Source organism: Abramis brama (assembly GCF_963993115.1).
Source record: "Abramis brama genome assembly, chromosome: 14".
NCBI lineage: Eukaryota > Metazoa > Chordata > Actinopteri > Cypriniformes > Leuciscidae > Abramis > Abramis brama.
The window spans coordinates 535,217-550,216 of NC_139976.1; the positions used below are offsets into that span (position 1 = coordinate 535,217).

Sequence of the window (15,000 nt, forward strand, 5' to 3'; positions counted from 1 at the left end):
CGAGAGCTCATTAATATGTAAGCTTTTCTCACCTGAGAAAGACAAAGACCCTCCCCTAACGGCCCTATTAGGAGCTATCAGGCCCCTATCATTCTGAGCAACCATGCACAATACTGTAAATGAGGAGATTTAAAAAAAGAATGGCTTTTAAATTGTTTGGATTTATTTACAACACAACATAGTCCAAAGATACACACAGCAAATGCCAAAAAAGCACTTATTGAAAACAATGATCCAAAGACAGAGACCTTTGTGCCATTCCTAAAAACATTGTACATACCTTTCATTTCCAAGGTGTTTGATTTTCACTTTACCATGTTCATGTTCACTGTAGTCCTCAGTGGCATCTGGGCCCTGAAAAAAAAAAGTGAACATACTGACATCAAGAGAAAGGCCTGCACGATTTTGGGAATAAATTTTAGATTTTTCTGGTTAAAATTGCTTTTTAAAATTCACAGAATACACACACACACACACAAATGTTTCCAACAATATATAATATAATGAACAGTGAACACCAGGTTTGTTGTGCCTTGTAGGCATAAGCTATGCGCAGTGCTGGATAAAATATGATACATTCAAACGTCATCACGATCCAAAATATGATACATTCAAATGCGATCGCGCTGCAAAATATGATACATTCAAACGCGATCGCGCTGCAAAATATGATACATTCAAACGCGATCACGATCCAAAATATGATACATTCAAACGCAATCACGATCCAAAATATGATACATTCAAACGCGATCGCGCTCAAATATAAAACATTATGGTTACCATATACATATCTACGTTTGAGCAGATATCCACAAACACAGTAACAGTAAACACGGGTCTAAATATTATAATATTCACCATATATCTAGCAACAGTTCAACTGCAATGTGAAATTTATGCAACAATAGCAAACTAATATGTAAGTATATAATTTCTTACCTTATCTTTCTTGTCTTCAAATCGGGTTCTTCTTCTTCTGATGTAAATCCAATGTAAGCTCAGGCACGTCTTTCAAACTCGACGAAAAGTGAAGTGAAGTGTTTTGTTGTTGAGGTAACGAGCGCGATCGCGTTCCATGTGGAGATTTGCATGTGAATATCTTTTGCGCGAGTAGGCGTGGTAAATTAAAAAATAATTAGGAAGCGTTTGAGAAGCTGGACATCTTGTTGGTTTTATACAAATTACTTAAACAGAGAATATTTGTTTTCGTTTTGAATCCGATCATTTAAAAGTACACACTTAAATGTTTATAAAGGTGTATGGCTCATAAATGTGTGACAAGTATTCGCTGAGTTTTGTTTCAGTTTATAGACGTGCTCAAGAAAAAAAAGTTCACCGCGACGGAGAGGCAGAACGCACACCCTGTCTATTTTCTTTATTTTACAAAAGCACAATGTTTTGATTTGATTGTAAGTGGACACATACAAAAGTAGAAATATCACAGATTCTTTTTTTATATTTCTTTTTTCTGTATGACCATAAATGACGAAGAAATTTAAGTTTATAGTGCTACAATGTGGAGAAAATCCAGCAAAACGCGCCCGCGCGTTTGTCGACCTCAGAGGGTTAAGCAGTAACTCATATATTAATGAATACATTTATAAAGTAATGCATTACTTTACTCGCTATATCAAAAAAGTAATCTGATCACGTACGGCACCTTAGTTTTAATGCATTACTTTACTCTTTACTCGTTACATGAAAAAGTAATCTGATTAAGTAATGCACGTTACTTGTAATGCGTTACCACAACACTGGATCTGCATATACATTTGTCCTCATATCTGGAAATCTAAATCAAATCAAAGAGGATCAAAATAAAAGTATCTAATATGCAGAATGAGGAGTTTGATCATCCTGATGTTGTAGAGCAGAAATAGGAAAATAATCCAGCCTTGACTAGCATTATAAGAGGGAGATGAGATGCAGAGTATGAGGCCTTCGACATGTTCCTCGAGTGTCTTCTGTGGTATCGCAGTGCTGGTTCTGCCGATGCTGAAGTAGGACGTTCACTCGTTCTTCAGTAGAAACAGAGGCTCGGATGAGAGTCTCTCGGGTCTCGTGGTGAGGTTATATGAGACAGAATGAGATCTCGTGTGATTGTATGTGTGCTGCTGTAATTACAGAAACACCTGTCCTCTCTGGGACATCAGACGGATATAAATGTGTTATCCTGTTCTTCTCTCTACAGCAAACTACTCAACCCAGAAAGAACTGTTTCAGTTCATTGAGAGATTGAGATCCAGAACAATCCCCCATAAACAGTGTTGAGGAAAGTTACTTTTAAAAGTAATGCATTACAATATTGCGTTACTCCCCAAAAAAGTGACTAATTGCGTTACATTACTTTTGTGTTACTTTTCCTCACCTGGGCTGGGCTTGCTTGCTTGTTTTTTAATAACAACAAAAAAATATCCATTTTTGGCAAATGTTAAGGCCCTTTCACACCAAAAGTGAAGTGAATAAGCTTCAGGCTGCAGATAATGCATATTTACTCCAGTACAGTAGAGGGCGCCGCTCAAACAAACCTTTCAGTAATTTGCTTATTAGTATGGTTGAATTAGATCATTGAAGGTCAGCAGCAAAGACATTGGTTAATAAAGTGAGATTAAATACATAAAGTATATTTGTGTAATTTAATATAGTTAATTGAAAAAATTTTGTGTAAAATTTTGATATTGTATTTTACTGTTTCTATTCATTTAGAGGAATACTGAATGTTTTCGTGCAAGTGAGATGAGTAAATTCATGTTCACATTTAAGGCTGATTTATAGTTCTGCGTCGGACCTACGCCGGAGCCTCTACGCTGTAGGCTACGCGTTCATTTATACTTCTGCGTCGTTGTCCGCGTTGACATGAAGAGGGAGCATGTGAAACCCGAGGGAGGGGTCCTAGCAGACCAATCACAGCGCTTGCGTCCGCGTAGAACTGATTTTTGCAGAGGTGCGCGTCAGGGTACGCGCGTTACACACAGCCTACGACCCAGCTACGGCGTGAGTTTGATGCAGAAGTATAAATTGGGCTTTAGTCTAGAACTAGAACAACCATCATGTTTACACACACACACACACATGCGCCTCCTCACTTTATTTCTCTCAACATGGGGACAGGAGAGCTGTCACTCAATAGATGTGAAAAAGTAACTAGCGTACTTATTTGAAAAAGTAACTTGATATTTTGTTGTAAATTGAAATGGTAATGCGTTACTTTTAAAAGTAATCTGATTACGTAACTCAAGTTACTTGTAATGAGTTTCCCCAACACTGCTCCTAAAGCTAACAAGAGCTGTGCATGTAAACCTCACTCCCCTGATCACAAGAGGCACGCTAGCGACTGACGCTGTAGAGACTGATGACTTTAGCGTGCTTGTTAGCGCCGGTTCGAGGAGGACCGGTTACATAAGCACCTCAGCTTCACATATAAGAAGTCTTGATTTTCTCTTTAACTGTGTCTCTCGGCACTGGCGGCCTTGAGCGAGTCACGTCTGCTTTTGAATGCATGATGAATTCAAAGAAGCTTTTATCCATCCGTCTCTTTTAACTCGAATAAGAGTTGTTGCATGAGTGTTACGCAAGCATGTTGTTGGGGAGCGCTGCATCGTGGGATGTGTGGAGGTGTGTGTGTGTTTCTCTCACTGGTGTGTAAAGCAGCAGTAGATGGAGCAGAAACGCTCCCAGTGCACATCATGTATGGAAGTAAAATAATGTCAAATGTTTTTGAAACAAAAAGCCTGTTGAATTGCACTACTTGAAAAAAAATAGGCATTGCATTAACCATGCTTGCATTTTAATGCATTGTATTTTTAGGGCTTGCATTTTTATGGGCTGAAATTCAACATGGTTGAATATTTAAGCTGTGAATATTTCAATTAAAAACATTTCAAACACATTTTCATTATTAAAAATTCAATAATCCATATTCACCTTTCATATTTCACTTCCAAAATATTCAAACTGTTTAAAAATACAACCTATAATATTCAACAGGCAATTTTCGGTCCATTTTATTTCGCTTTGCAAATTCGCTTCCACAAATTCAGTGGTTCAAATTCGACAGTAAATTCAACGGAACTGCAGGAAAAGCAGTAGATTACCGAGATACTCTCCATCTGCTGTTAGTCAACCTCACCAGCAGGTGGTGCAAAAGCTCGTGTTGTTGACGAAGACCAGCAACAGTTAGAGCAAGCCATTCATTCATAAAATGAAAATTATTATCTGTGTCAGTATATGCGGAAAAGATGATAAACACACAAAAGCTGTGTTTATGTTTCATTCAATAACTTCGTTGTTACTTTCCCTGTGTAGCCTACATGTTATCAGCTTTCTCTACATGAACAGGATTATAATCGGTTTCCCTCAATACCTCACACTCGAGGATTCCCCTTCTGTCGGGACAAAACGCTTAACGTAGTTTATGGACTAATACAGTGATATAAAAGACCAAACTCGCACCTTATTGGGGATGTAGGCTGTAGGCTACTATATAGGCTAGATGGACTAAGAATATGAACGTAACGCGCAAAGTTTCATGCAGAGCGTTTCGTGATATACTGGCATAAAATCAACACTTGATCAATACTAACACTTTCTCTTCTCTTTTCTCTTCTCTTTTCTCTCTCTCTCTCTCTCTCTACAGTATATATATATATATATATATATATATATATATATATATATATATATATATATATAGTATAGTATAGTAGGCTATGCACGTGTATTGCATTAGCTTAAACTGGGAAGAGTCATAGCACTTGCATATTGTTGTCCTCCTATTGTTAGTTTAACTGTAAATCGCTTTGGATAAAAGCGTCTGCTAAATAAATGACTAAATGTAGCCTAATAAATGTAAAATTGGCTTGACATTGGACATTCGCACATTTAGGGACCGTCTCAAAAGTTTCATAAAACATTGGCATACACGTTTCTAACTTCAATAGCAAACTTTAATTTATTTGAATAAATATCAAAAATCCAAAGGGTGCGCATTATGCCTGACACTACATGAACACTTTACAGTTGGTTTTATGACTGTAAGTCGTTCTATTCAAATTGAAGTTAGAAACGTGTATACCAAAGTCGTATACACTTTAGAGACGGTCCCTAAATGTGCGAATGTCCAACATCAAGCCAACTTTATCACTGGGAAACGCTCAGCATTAAACTTTGCGCGTTATTCTGAGTCAATCTGCTTGCCTGCGAGTTTGGTCTTTTATATCACTGTAATTAGTCCATTAAGCTATACGTTAAGCGTTTTATATGTCCAGCAGGGGAATCCTTAAATATTGAGGGAAACCCTAATAGCTTGCATGCAGCACATCGCCACAATATAAAGTTAAGGCAACTAAACAACCAAGAGAAATATATGTCAACCTCAAAAATGTAACATTGGATCTGTATATCCGCATCGGGGAATAACATTATAATCTCGTTCACGGTAGAGAAAGATGCTTGTAGGCTACACAGGAAAAGTAACCGTGAAGACACTGAATTTAACATAAAACCGCCGTCATAATAATCACAAATACACTTGCATTGCTGTTAAATGAGTTTTATGAATGAATGGCTTGCTCTAACTGTTGCTGGTCTTCGTCAACAACACGAGCTTTTGCACCTCCTGCTGGTGAGGTTGACTAACAGCAGATGGAGAGTATCTCGGTAATCTACTGCTTTTCCTGCAGTTCTGTTGAATTTACTGTCGAATTTGAACCACTGAATTTGTGGAAGCGAATTTGCAAAGCGAAATAAAATGGACTGAAAATTGCCTGTTGAATATTATAGGTTGTATTTTTAAACAGTTTGAATATTTTGGAAGTGAAATATGAAAGGTGAATATGGATTATTGAATTTTTAATAATGAAAATGTGTTTGAAATGTTTTTAATTGAAATATTCACAGCTTAAATATTCAACCATGTTGAATTTCAGCCCATAAAAATGCAAGCCCTAAAAATACAATGCATTAAAATGCAAGCATGGTTAATGCAATGCCTATTTTTTTTCAAGTAGTGCAATTCAACAGGCTTTTTGTTTCAAAAACATTTGACATTATTTTACTTCCATAATCATGTCCCAGACGCTGACAGTGGTTCCTCTGCAGTCTGAGGTCAGGCGGACGCATCGTGCTGAATGAAGTCTTCACGACCGGTGTGTGTGTTCTCACATGTTCTGATGCACGTCTGCAGTCTCAGCTCTGCTTCTCACCCTCCAGCTGCCTTCAAGAATCTCACACAGAGTATTAGTGTTTTAATGTGCTGGGTTTTGATTGGTGCTTTGCTGTTTGCTGCACAGGAAGTGACGTCATTACTGGTGTAAATAAAGGGCTATATAATATTTATGATATATGCCCTCTCATAAGGGCATTTTTACCTTTGATGAGGGCTTTTTTCCAGCTATATAAAATTGTGTGAATCCATAAAATAAAATAAAACAAAATAAAATACTTTAGTTGAATAATTTATCTGAAATTATAATTAATTTGACAATTTGAACAATTATGGCTGTTAATTATAAAGGTAAATAATGTTTTGAAGTGTTGAATTGTCACTGAGACTGATCTATTATTACATCTGACGACACACACCACTAACACACACGAGTTTTGCATCACTGACTCTGTTATTTTCCTGTTTATTACTGTGAATCTGCTTTGAAATGATCTCTATTGTATAAAGCGCTGTAGAAATAAAGAGGACTTGACTAGTTTGAAGTATTTTGCTCAGAGCTCTGCTTCGTTTGTGATTCTGCTTTCATTATTCTGTTTAAAGCAGAAGTGGACGAATATAGTCTGATATGAAGAGCTGTTATTCAGTGTGTGGTGGTGTTTTCGTCTCTTCAGGACGGTGCATTACGAGGGTGGAGCCGTGTCCATCCACGCCAGATCCCTGTGGAGGCTGGAGACGCTGCGAGTCGCGTGAGTGAACACCTCAACACCTGATCTGGACATGAGCTCATCTCTATTCTCCACTGAGATCTGTTCAGCTCAGCAGAATCACTCAGTGCATCAGTGAATCACATGCATTAGGTTGCATTTTTACTATTTACACTACCAGTCAAACATGTGGAAGAATTATGATATTTTTAAAGAGTCTCTTCTATTTGATCAAAAATACAGTAAAAACATTATATTATTCCACTGTAAATCAGCTGTTTTCTATGTGAATATATAGTAAAGTGTAATTTATTCCTGTGATCAAAGCTGAATGTTCAGCATCATTACTCCAGTCTTCAGTGTCACATGATCCTTCAGAAATCACTCTAATATGAGGATTTCAATTTAGTTCTATTTTTAATTCACACTTTTAAAAATGCACGTGACATTTCTGATTTCATGGGTCTTTACTGATAAAGTAGAGCACAGACTCATGTTTGACCCTGAAAGAGCCCATGATGCCGCAGTGATGATGTCATCGGGTCTCAGGTTTGACCCTTCTGGCAGCAGAAGCAGCGTTTGTTCCCATGAAGCCTTTAATTACACACTGCAGGACGTCTGACTAAAAATAATCGGAGGACGCTGAAGTTGGAAGCGTTTTATCAAAAGTGGCATTTTGGGGTTGGGGCCAGATTCTGGAGCAGGAGCCCAGCACAGTTCTACTTCTGCTTCTTCATCATCAGCATCAAAGCTGCGTAGACGTCATTCTACTCATGTTGTGCCCAACCTGTAAGAATCCCTTGAGCCGCTGTTTGTCTTGGAAGAGTACAGTTATCAGATCCAAAACACAAAATTAATTCACCATGAAAGTATCAGAACATATGACTCATGCGCTATATATATATATACAGTCAAACCAACATTTATTCACACACCTTCAACATTTCTCACATTATCACAGTTTATTCGCTATAGTTTAGAAAATGGTAATAAAATATGAGCAGAACTCAGAGTTATGAACTCAGTTGATATTTGACTGGTTTTGTCCGTCCTTCTGTTAGACTGTCTCACACATGAATTATGTTGAATATCTGTCAGCTGTTAAATTTAACTACACAATTAGATAATACCAGTTTAGCTCAACCAATCAGCAAGCAATGCTTCATTTTGTTCAGTCTGTGTGTAAAAAGAGCATTAGCAATTAAAGAAAACACACTTCAGCAAAACATGATCAGCTCAAAGTGTCGGAATCATTTTTGGTTTGAGTGTGTATATATATATATGTGTGTGTGTGTTTGTATATACCTGTGTGCAGGTGGAGCGGCAGTCACATCCGCTGGGGTCAGCCGTTTCGCTTGCGTCACGTGACCACGGGGAAATATCTCAGCATGATGGACGATCAAGGGCTCCTGCTGATGGACAAGGAGAAAGCGGACATCAAATCCACGGCTTTCTGCTTCCGTTCCTCAAAAGTGAGACTGACGATAACCTGAGCTTCTAATGCCTCATTATCAGATCACTTCATTTGCATATGAGTGAGAATGTAGATTAAGATCCTGAATTTGAATTGGATTTGTGCCAGGAAGCAAACGGGATTGAATGGAAGCCACATAAGAAAAAAATCATGCTTTAGTAAATCATAATTATGACAAAAAGTCAAACTTAGGATATGCAAGTCATTATTATAAGTTGAAAAGTCAAAATTATGACATAAAAAGTCAATTTCGACTTTATCTCATAATTTAAACTTTTTGTCAGAATTTAGACTTTAATCTCATAATTTAATTTTTATGTAATAATTATGACTTTATCAATATTATCAACATACAGTGGTGGCCAAACTTATTAAAACACTTGGTATATTTAAGAGGTTTAGTTGTTATTTTCCAAGAGGAAATATATTGACACTGTTATCACTGCAAAAGTGGACACACCAAATATTAAAGTTAAAGGTGGATAAAAACAGCACGACTCACTTCCTCTGATATTTGTTGTGCTCAGAGCAACCATCTGTGTCATGTGTCATGAACATTACGAAATGAAATCATGTTTTGGAGGCAAAAAAAGGTCAATATTTTCAGATCTGTCAGGTGTTCTAATAATTTTGGCCACCACTGTAATATGTCACAATTATGGCTTAGAATATCATAATTTTGACTTTTCATCTCATAAATATGACTATGTCATAATTTCAATTTTGTATTAGGATTGAGAATTATAACTGAAGAAAGAATAATTGTTGTCTGTTAATTGGCTGTGTTTTGTCACTATTGATCTATTGATACGAGTTTAGAGAAATATGAGCAGAAATGTGTTTTACATATCAGGTATTAAAATGTCATTTTTATTATTCGTAATTGTGTTCATAATTAATACACATTTTTATGTTTTTTCATTCTAACGATTGATATTTTGATGAGCTACACTGTTGAACTAATATATCAAATCTCAAAATGTAACTATATCATCCATCTCTAATATTAAGATTATAAACATTAACATGATGATTTTCTGTAAAGCTGATTTGAAAGTATGTGTGTGTGAAAAGAGAGACATACGACTTGACTTATGATGTCTTCCTGTCACTTGAGTTCAACTCTCTGAGTTGAGAGCTATTAAAGTCGAATTGAACTCAGCTTTTAAATGGATATTTTTGCTGAACTCTTCTCAGGTCAGCATGAGTGTTTACCCATGATCCTCTGCTCCCTGTCCTGCAGGAGAAGCTGGACTTTGGCCTGAGGAAGGAGGTGGATGGGATGGGCGTCCCAGACATTAAATACGGAGACTCGGTCTGCTACATCCAGCACGTGGACGCCGGGCTCTGGCTCACATACCAGTCTGTGGACGCCAAGTGTGCTCGCATGGGCGGCGTCCAGAGGAAGGTGAGGACGTCACCGGCATTCACCAGCAAAATTAACAACTGATGTGTATACAAACATTTAAATTGCACATAAGGCAGTTTTTATTATAATAAAAAAAGTATGACCTAATTATATATTTTTCTAGCCTAACTATCGAGTTTATGGTCACTGAAAGGCTTTTCTGTGGTAAATTGCGTGACATTTTTGTTCTCAAGCAGTTTTATTGACGTCTTTCCTCGGTAGAAACACTGATTGATGGATCATATGAGACATGATTGATTTCAGGAAGTCTTTCGACATTCCTTCTGATGTTCACTGATGTTTATTTGCTGCTGTAACTAGTAGTGAAGAGGAAGAGATGATCGGTTCATCTGTCACACACATTAAACACACACAAACACAAATTTATTGACTGTATTTAGTGATAAAACGGACCGGATTTGAAAGCTGGACTTCGTTTCATATCAAATGTATCAAAGCTTCTAGTGATTATTGGATGGCAGGAGCTACAGATAATGTCTAATAAAGTTTTGTTCACGCATCAAATGAAAACAGCACAGCCTAAAGGATCGATTCTTAGGATTTAAGAATCCATAGTGACAATCAGTTTAAATCAATCATTTCAATCCATCGCCTGTTTTACATGAAAGTGTTTGCCAGGATGAAAGTGTGTGTCTGAGAGTTCAGTGTGTGACGCCCTTGAGCTGCTTCTGAGTGAGATTCATTACAGACGCGTCTAACTCTCACACCCTAATGATTAGATACACTCTACCACGTGTGTGTGTGTGTGTGTGTGTGTGTGGATGATAAATGTAATGCACAGATGTGTGTGTGTTTTAGGCCATCATGCATCATGAGGGTCACATGGATGACGGATTGACGCTGTCACGATCACAACACGAGGAGTCGCGCACCGCTAGAGTCATACGCAGCACGGTTTTCCTGTTCAACCGCTTCATCAGGTGACACACACACACACTCACACACACACTCACTCACTCACTCACTCACTCACTCACTCACTCACTCACACACACACACACACTCTCACTCACTCACTCACTCACTCACTCACTCACTCACTCACACACACACACTCACTCACTCACTCACTCACACACTCACTCACACACTCACTCACTCACTCACTCACACACTCACTCACACACTCACTCACTCACTCACTCACTCACACACACACACACTCACTCACTCACTCACACACACACACACACTCACTCACTCACTCACTCACTCACTCACTCACTCACTCACTCACACACACACACTCACTCACTCACTCACTCACACACTCACTCACACACTCACTCACTCACTCACTCACACACTCACTCACACACTCACTCACTCACTCACTCACTCACACACACACACACTCACTCACTCACTCACACACACACACACTCACTCACTCACTCACTCACTCACACACCCACACACACACAGTGTTTTATCAGTAACGCTCCTCTTCTTCAGGGGTTTAGACACTCTGAGTAAGAAGGGAAACTCGTCCTCCCTGGATCTGCCCATCGAGTCGGTCAGTCTGAGTCTTCAGGATCTGATCGGATACTTTCATCCGCCCGACGAGCACCTGGAGCACGAGGACAAACAGAACCGGCTCCGGGCGCTCAAGAGCCGACAGAACCTGTTCCAGGAGGAGGTGCGGAGGCCAGCCGATCACACAACACACACACAACACACACAACAACACACACAACGTCAACGTCGGCCTCGGAGGGCTTCGTTTAACCCTCTGAGGTCTGAGCTGTTTTCTGGGCCCTGGAGGTGTTCTGACATGCTCTGACATTTCTGGTTATTTCTGTTACTTGTGACATTTTCATGGCTAAAGTCTAATTACACTGTATTCAGCACAAACTCTGCTACAATAATATATCAGCAGCATGTATGTAAAAGTTTGTAGTTTTGAGATAATGACATTTATGCGTGGTTTTTGAAAATACAAAAAAAAATTCTCACTGAAATAAGGCCATGAAACCCATACTGATTATTTCTTCACAAGACTTTTGAAAATTGTATGACGTAGCCTAGAATATTTGCTGAAAAACTATGTGAAAATCACCCTGACTGCTCATTCAGATAAGACAATATATTGATTTAAAAATTTTACGACGTGTTTTGTGTGAAAAAGCCTTATGCGAGAGCTCATTAATATGTAAGCTTTTCTCACCTGAGAAAGACAAAGAACCTCCCCTAACGGCCCTATTAGGAGCTATCAGGCCCCTATCATTCTGAGCAACCTTGCACAATACTGTAAATGAGGAGATTTAAAAAATAATGGCTTTTAAATTGTTTGGATTTATTTACAACACAACATAATCCAAAGATACACAACAAATGCCAAAAAAGCACTTCAAAGACAGAGACCTTTGTGCCATTCCTAAAAACATTGTACATACCTTTCATTTCCAAGATTTTCACTTTACCATGTTCACGTACTGAGACTCATGTGAATGTTGAAGTCCTCAGTGGCATCTGGGACCTGAAAAAAAAAAAAGTGAACATACTGATATCAAGAGAAAGGCCTGCACGATTTTGGAAATAAATATTAGATTTTTCTGGTTAAAATTGCTTTTTAAAATTCCTTTTTAAAATTCACAGAATACACACACACACACGTTTCCAACGATATATAATATAATGAACACCAGGTTTGTTGTGCCTTGTAGGCATAAGGTATATGCGCAGTGCGGATAAAATAATAATAACAATAAATAACCTATAGCAGCCTATAAATCTTCCAAAAGAAGCTAGAGAAAAATATATTGATTATCATGTTACTTCAAATGTTTCCATCCGTTATGATGATATGAAATGAGATAATAATAAAAACATGAAGCCCTTTGGTGCGTTTTGCTTTCATCCAAAATATGATACATTCAAACGCGATCGCTTGCAAAATATGATACATTCAAACGCGATCACTCTCAAATATAAAACATTATGGTTACCATAAACATATCTATGTTTGAGCAGATATCCACAAACACAGTAAACACATATGATACATTCAAACGCGATCGCTTGCAAAATATGATACATTCAAACGCGATCGCTTGCAAAATATGATACATTCAAACGCGATCGCTTGCAAAATATGATACATTCAAACGCGATCACTCTCAAATATAAAACATTATGGTTACCATAAACATATCTATGTTTGAGCAGATATCCACAAACACAGTAAACACGGGTCTAAATATTATAATATTCCCCATATATCTAGCAACAGTTCAGCTGCAACGTGACATTTATGCAACAATAACAAACTAGGCTATGTAAGAATTTCTTACCTTATCTTTCTTGTCTTCAAATCGCGTTCTTCTTCTTCTGAGGTAGCCTAAATCCAATGTAAGCTCAGGCACGTCTTTCAAACTCGACGAAAAGTGAAGTGAAGTGTTTTGTTGTTGAGGTAACGAGCGCGTTCGCGTTCCATGTGGAGATTTGCATGTGAATATCTTTTGCGCGAGTAGGCGTGGCCAAATTAACTGTAATGAGCAAGCGTTTGAGAAGCTGGACATCTTGTTGGTTTTATACAAATTACTTAAACAGAGAATATTTGTTTTCGTTTTGAATCCGATCATTTAAAAGTACACACTTAAATGTTTATAAAGGTATATGGCTCATAAATGTGTGACAAGTATTCGCTGAGTTTTGTTTCAGTTTATAGACGTGCTCAAGAAAAAAAAGTTCACCGCGACGGAGAGGCAGAACGCACACCCTGTTTATTTTCTTTATTTTACAAAAGCACAATGTTTTGATTTGATTGTAAGTGGACACATACAAAAGGAGAAATATCACAGATTCTTTTTTTATATTTCTTTTTTCTGTATGACCATAAATGATGGAGTAATTTAAGTTTATAGTGCTACAATGTGGAGAAAATCCGGCAAAACGCGTCGGCGCGTTTGTCGACCTCAGAGGGTTAAATCAGAAATCTGTGATGATTCTGTTATTGTGACACTAATACCCATAAAACCTCAAAGCAGATCTCCATCCCTAATCTGCTCACACTACATCTACTACATAAGAGATATATATTAGACCTTAACATATTATAACATAATAGGATATGATCTCTGGGCTTCTGTTCTGGAGAAATAATAAAGTATAAATAATAATAATAATAATAATAATGTTTAAATTGTCTTGTTAATTCAGAGGTCACTGAATAACTTCACTTTATGTAGAATAAAACACAGATTGATTGACGTGGACGTCTCCTGATGTTTCAGAGAGATCTCAGAAGTGTTGAGCTGCACTAGGAAAGTGTGTTTTGTGAATGATATCTAAAGATTAACTGATGAACATTAGGACACAAACACACACACAGTTATACTTGATTTAACTTGGAACAGAGGAGTATTTCTGCTGTTGGGTCCATGAAGAATCATAAAGTAATAGTACTAGTTAAAGGGATAGTTCACTTTAAAATGAAAATTCTACTCACCTCATATAATCACCCTCAAGTTGTTTCAAACCTGTATGAGTTTCTTTCTTCTGCTGAACACAAAGGAAGATATTTTGAAGAATGTCAGTAACCAGACAGTTGACTGGAACCATTGACTTCCATAGTAGGAAGTAGGTTTGAAACAACTTGAGGGTTAATAAATGATGACAGAATTTTCATTTTAAAGTGAACTATCCCTTTAACTCAGACAAACCACAAATATGACCTCAAATATTTCTCACAGACTCAGTTATAGCTGTAGATTATTAATGTATGATTGTTCGGTGTGTGCTGTTTAGATTTCTCCAGAGGGATTTCAGGAGAAAGGTTTGAGACGATGTTTGTATTTCAACTGCAAGCTCAACGGCCTCATGATCTGTGAAGAAGGAAGCACATGCAGTTCATGTGTGTGTGTGTGTGTGTGTGTGTGTCTCTAGGGAATGATCAACCTGGTGCTGGAGTGTATCGATCGCTTGCATGTCTACAGCAGTGCGGCTCATTTTGCAGATGTTGCCGGTAAAGAAGCCGGAGAATCCTGGAAGTCCATCCTGAACTCCCTGTACGAGCTCCTCGGTATGATCCATATTTCATCTGCATACATCAATATTGGGTGTAAACCTGCTGACTGTGACCCCGTGAGCTCAGACGCGTCTCAGCCGTGTTCTTCTGCTCAGGAGAGGCAGACTGTATTCACAATATTATAATGATTATTCTGCATTTGTAATTCTGTTTGTGTAAAAATGTCTGAACTTTTGATCAAATAGTGAGTGGACA

General features: G+C 37.9%; 1 protein-coding gene across 5 annotated transcripts in view; it reads left to right on the forward strand.

Moving 5' to 3' along the window:
- ryr2a (ryanodine receptor 2a (cardiac)) overlaps positions 1-15,000 on the forward strand; it is a 158,197-nt gene that overhangs the window by 44,033 nt on the left and 99,164 nt on the right. For 4 of the 5 annotated variants that reach the window (XM_084135241.1, XM_084135242.1, XM_084135243.1 and 1 more), the window contains 6 exons: positions 6,841-6,915; positions 8,189-8,345; positions 9,591-9,755; positions 10,575-10,696; positions 11,232-11,415; positions 14,664-14,799. In XM_084135241.1, coding sequence (XP_083991367.1) covers positions 6,841-6,915; positions 8,189-8,345; positions 9,591-9,755; positions 10,575-10,696; positions 11,232-11,415; positions 14,664-14,799 — 839 coding nt within the window. Of the gene's footprint in view, positions 1-6,840; positions 6,916-8,188; positions 8,346-9,590; positions 9,756-10,557; positions 10,697-11,231; positions 11,416-14,663; positions 14,800-15,000 lie in introns of those variants that run through there. The other variant, XM_084135244.1, reaches the window with a different exon arrangement.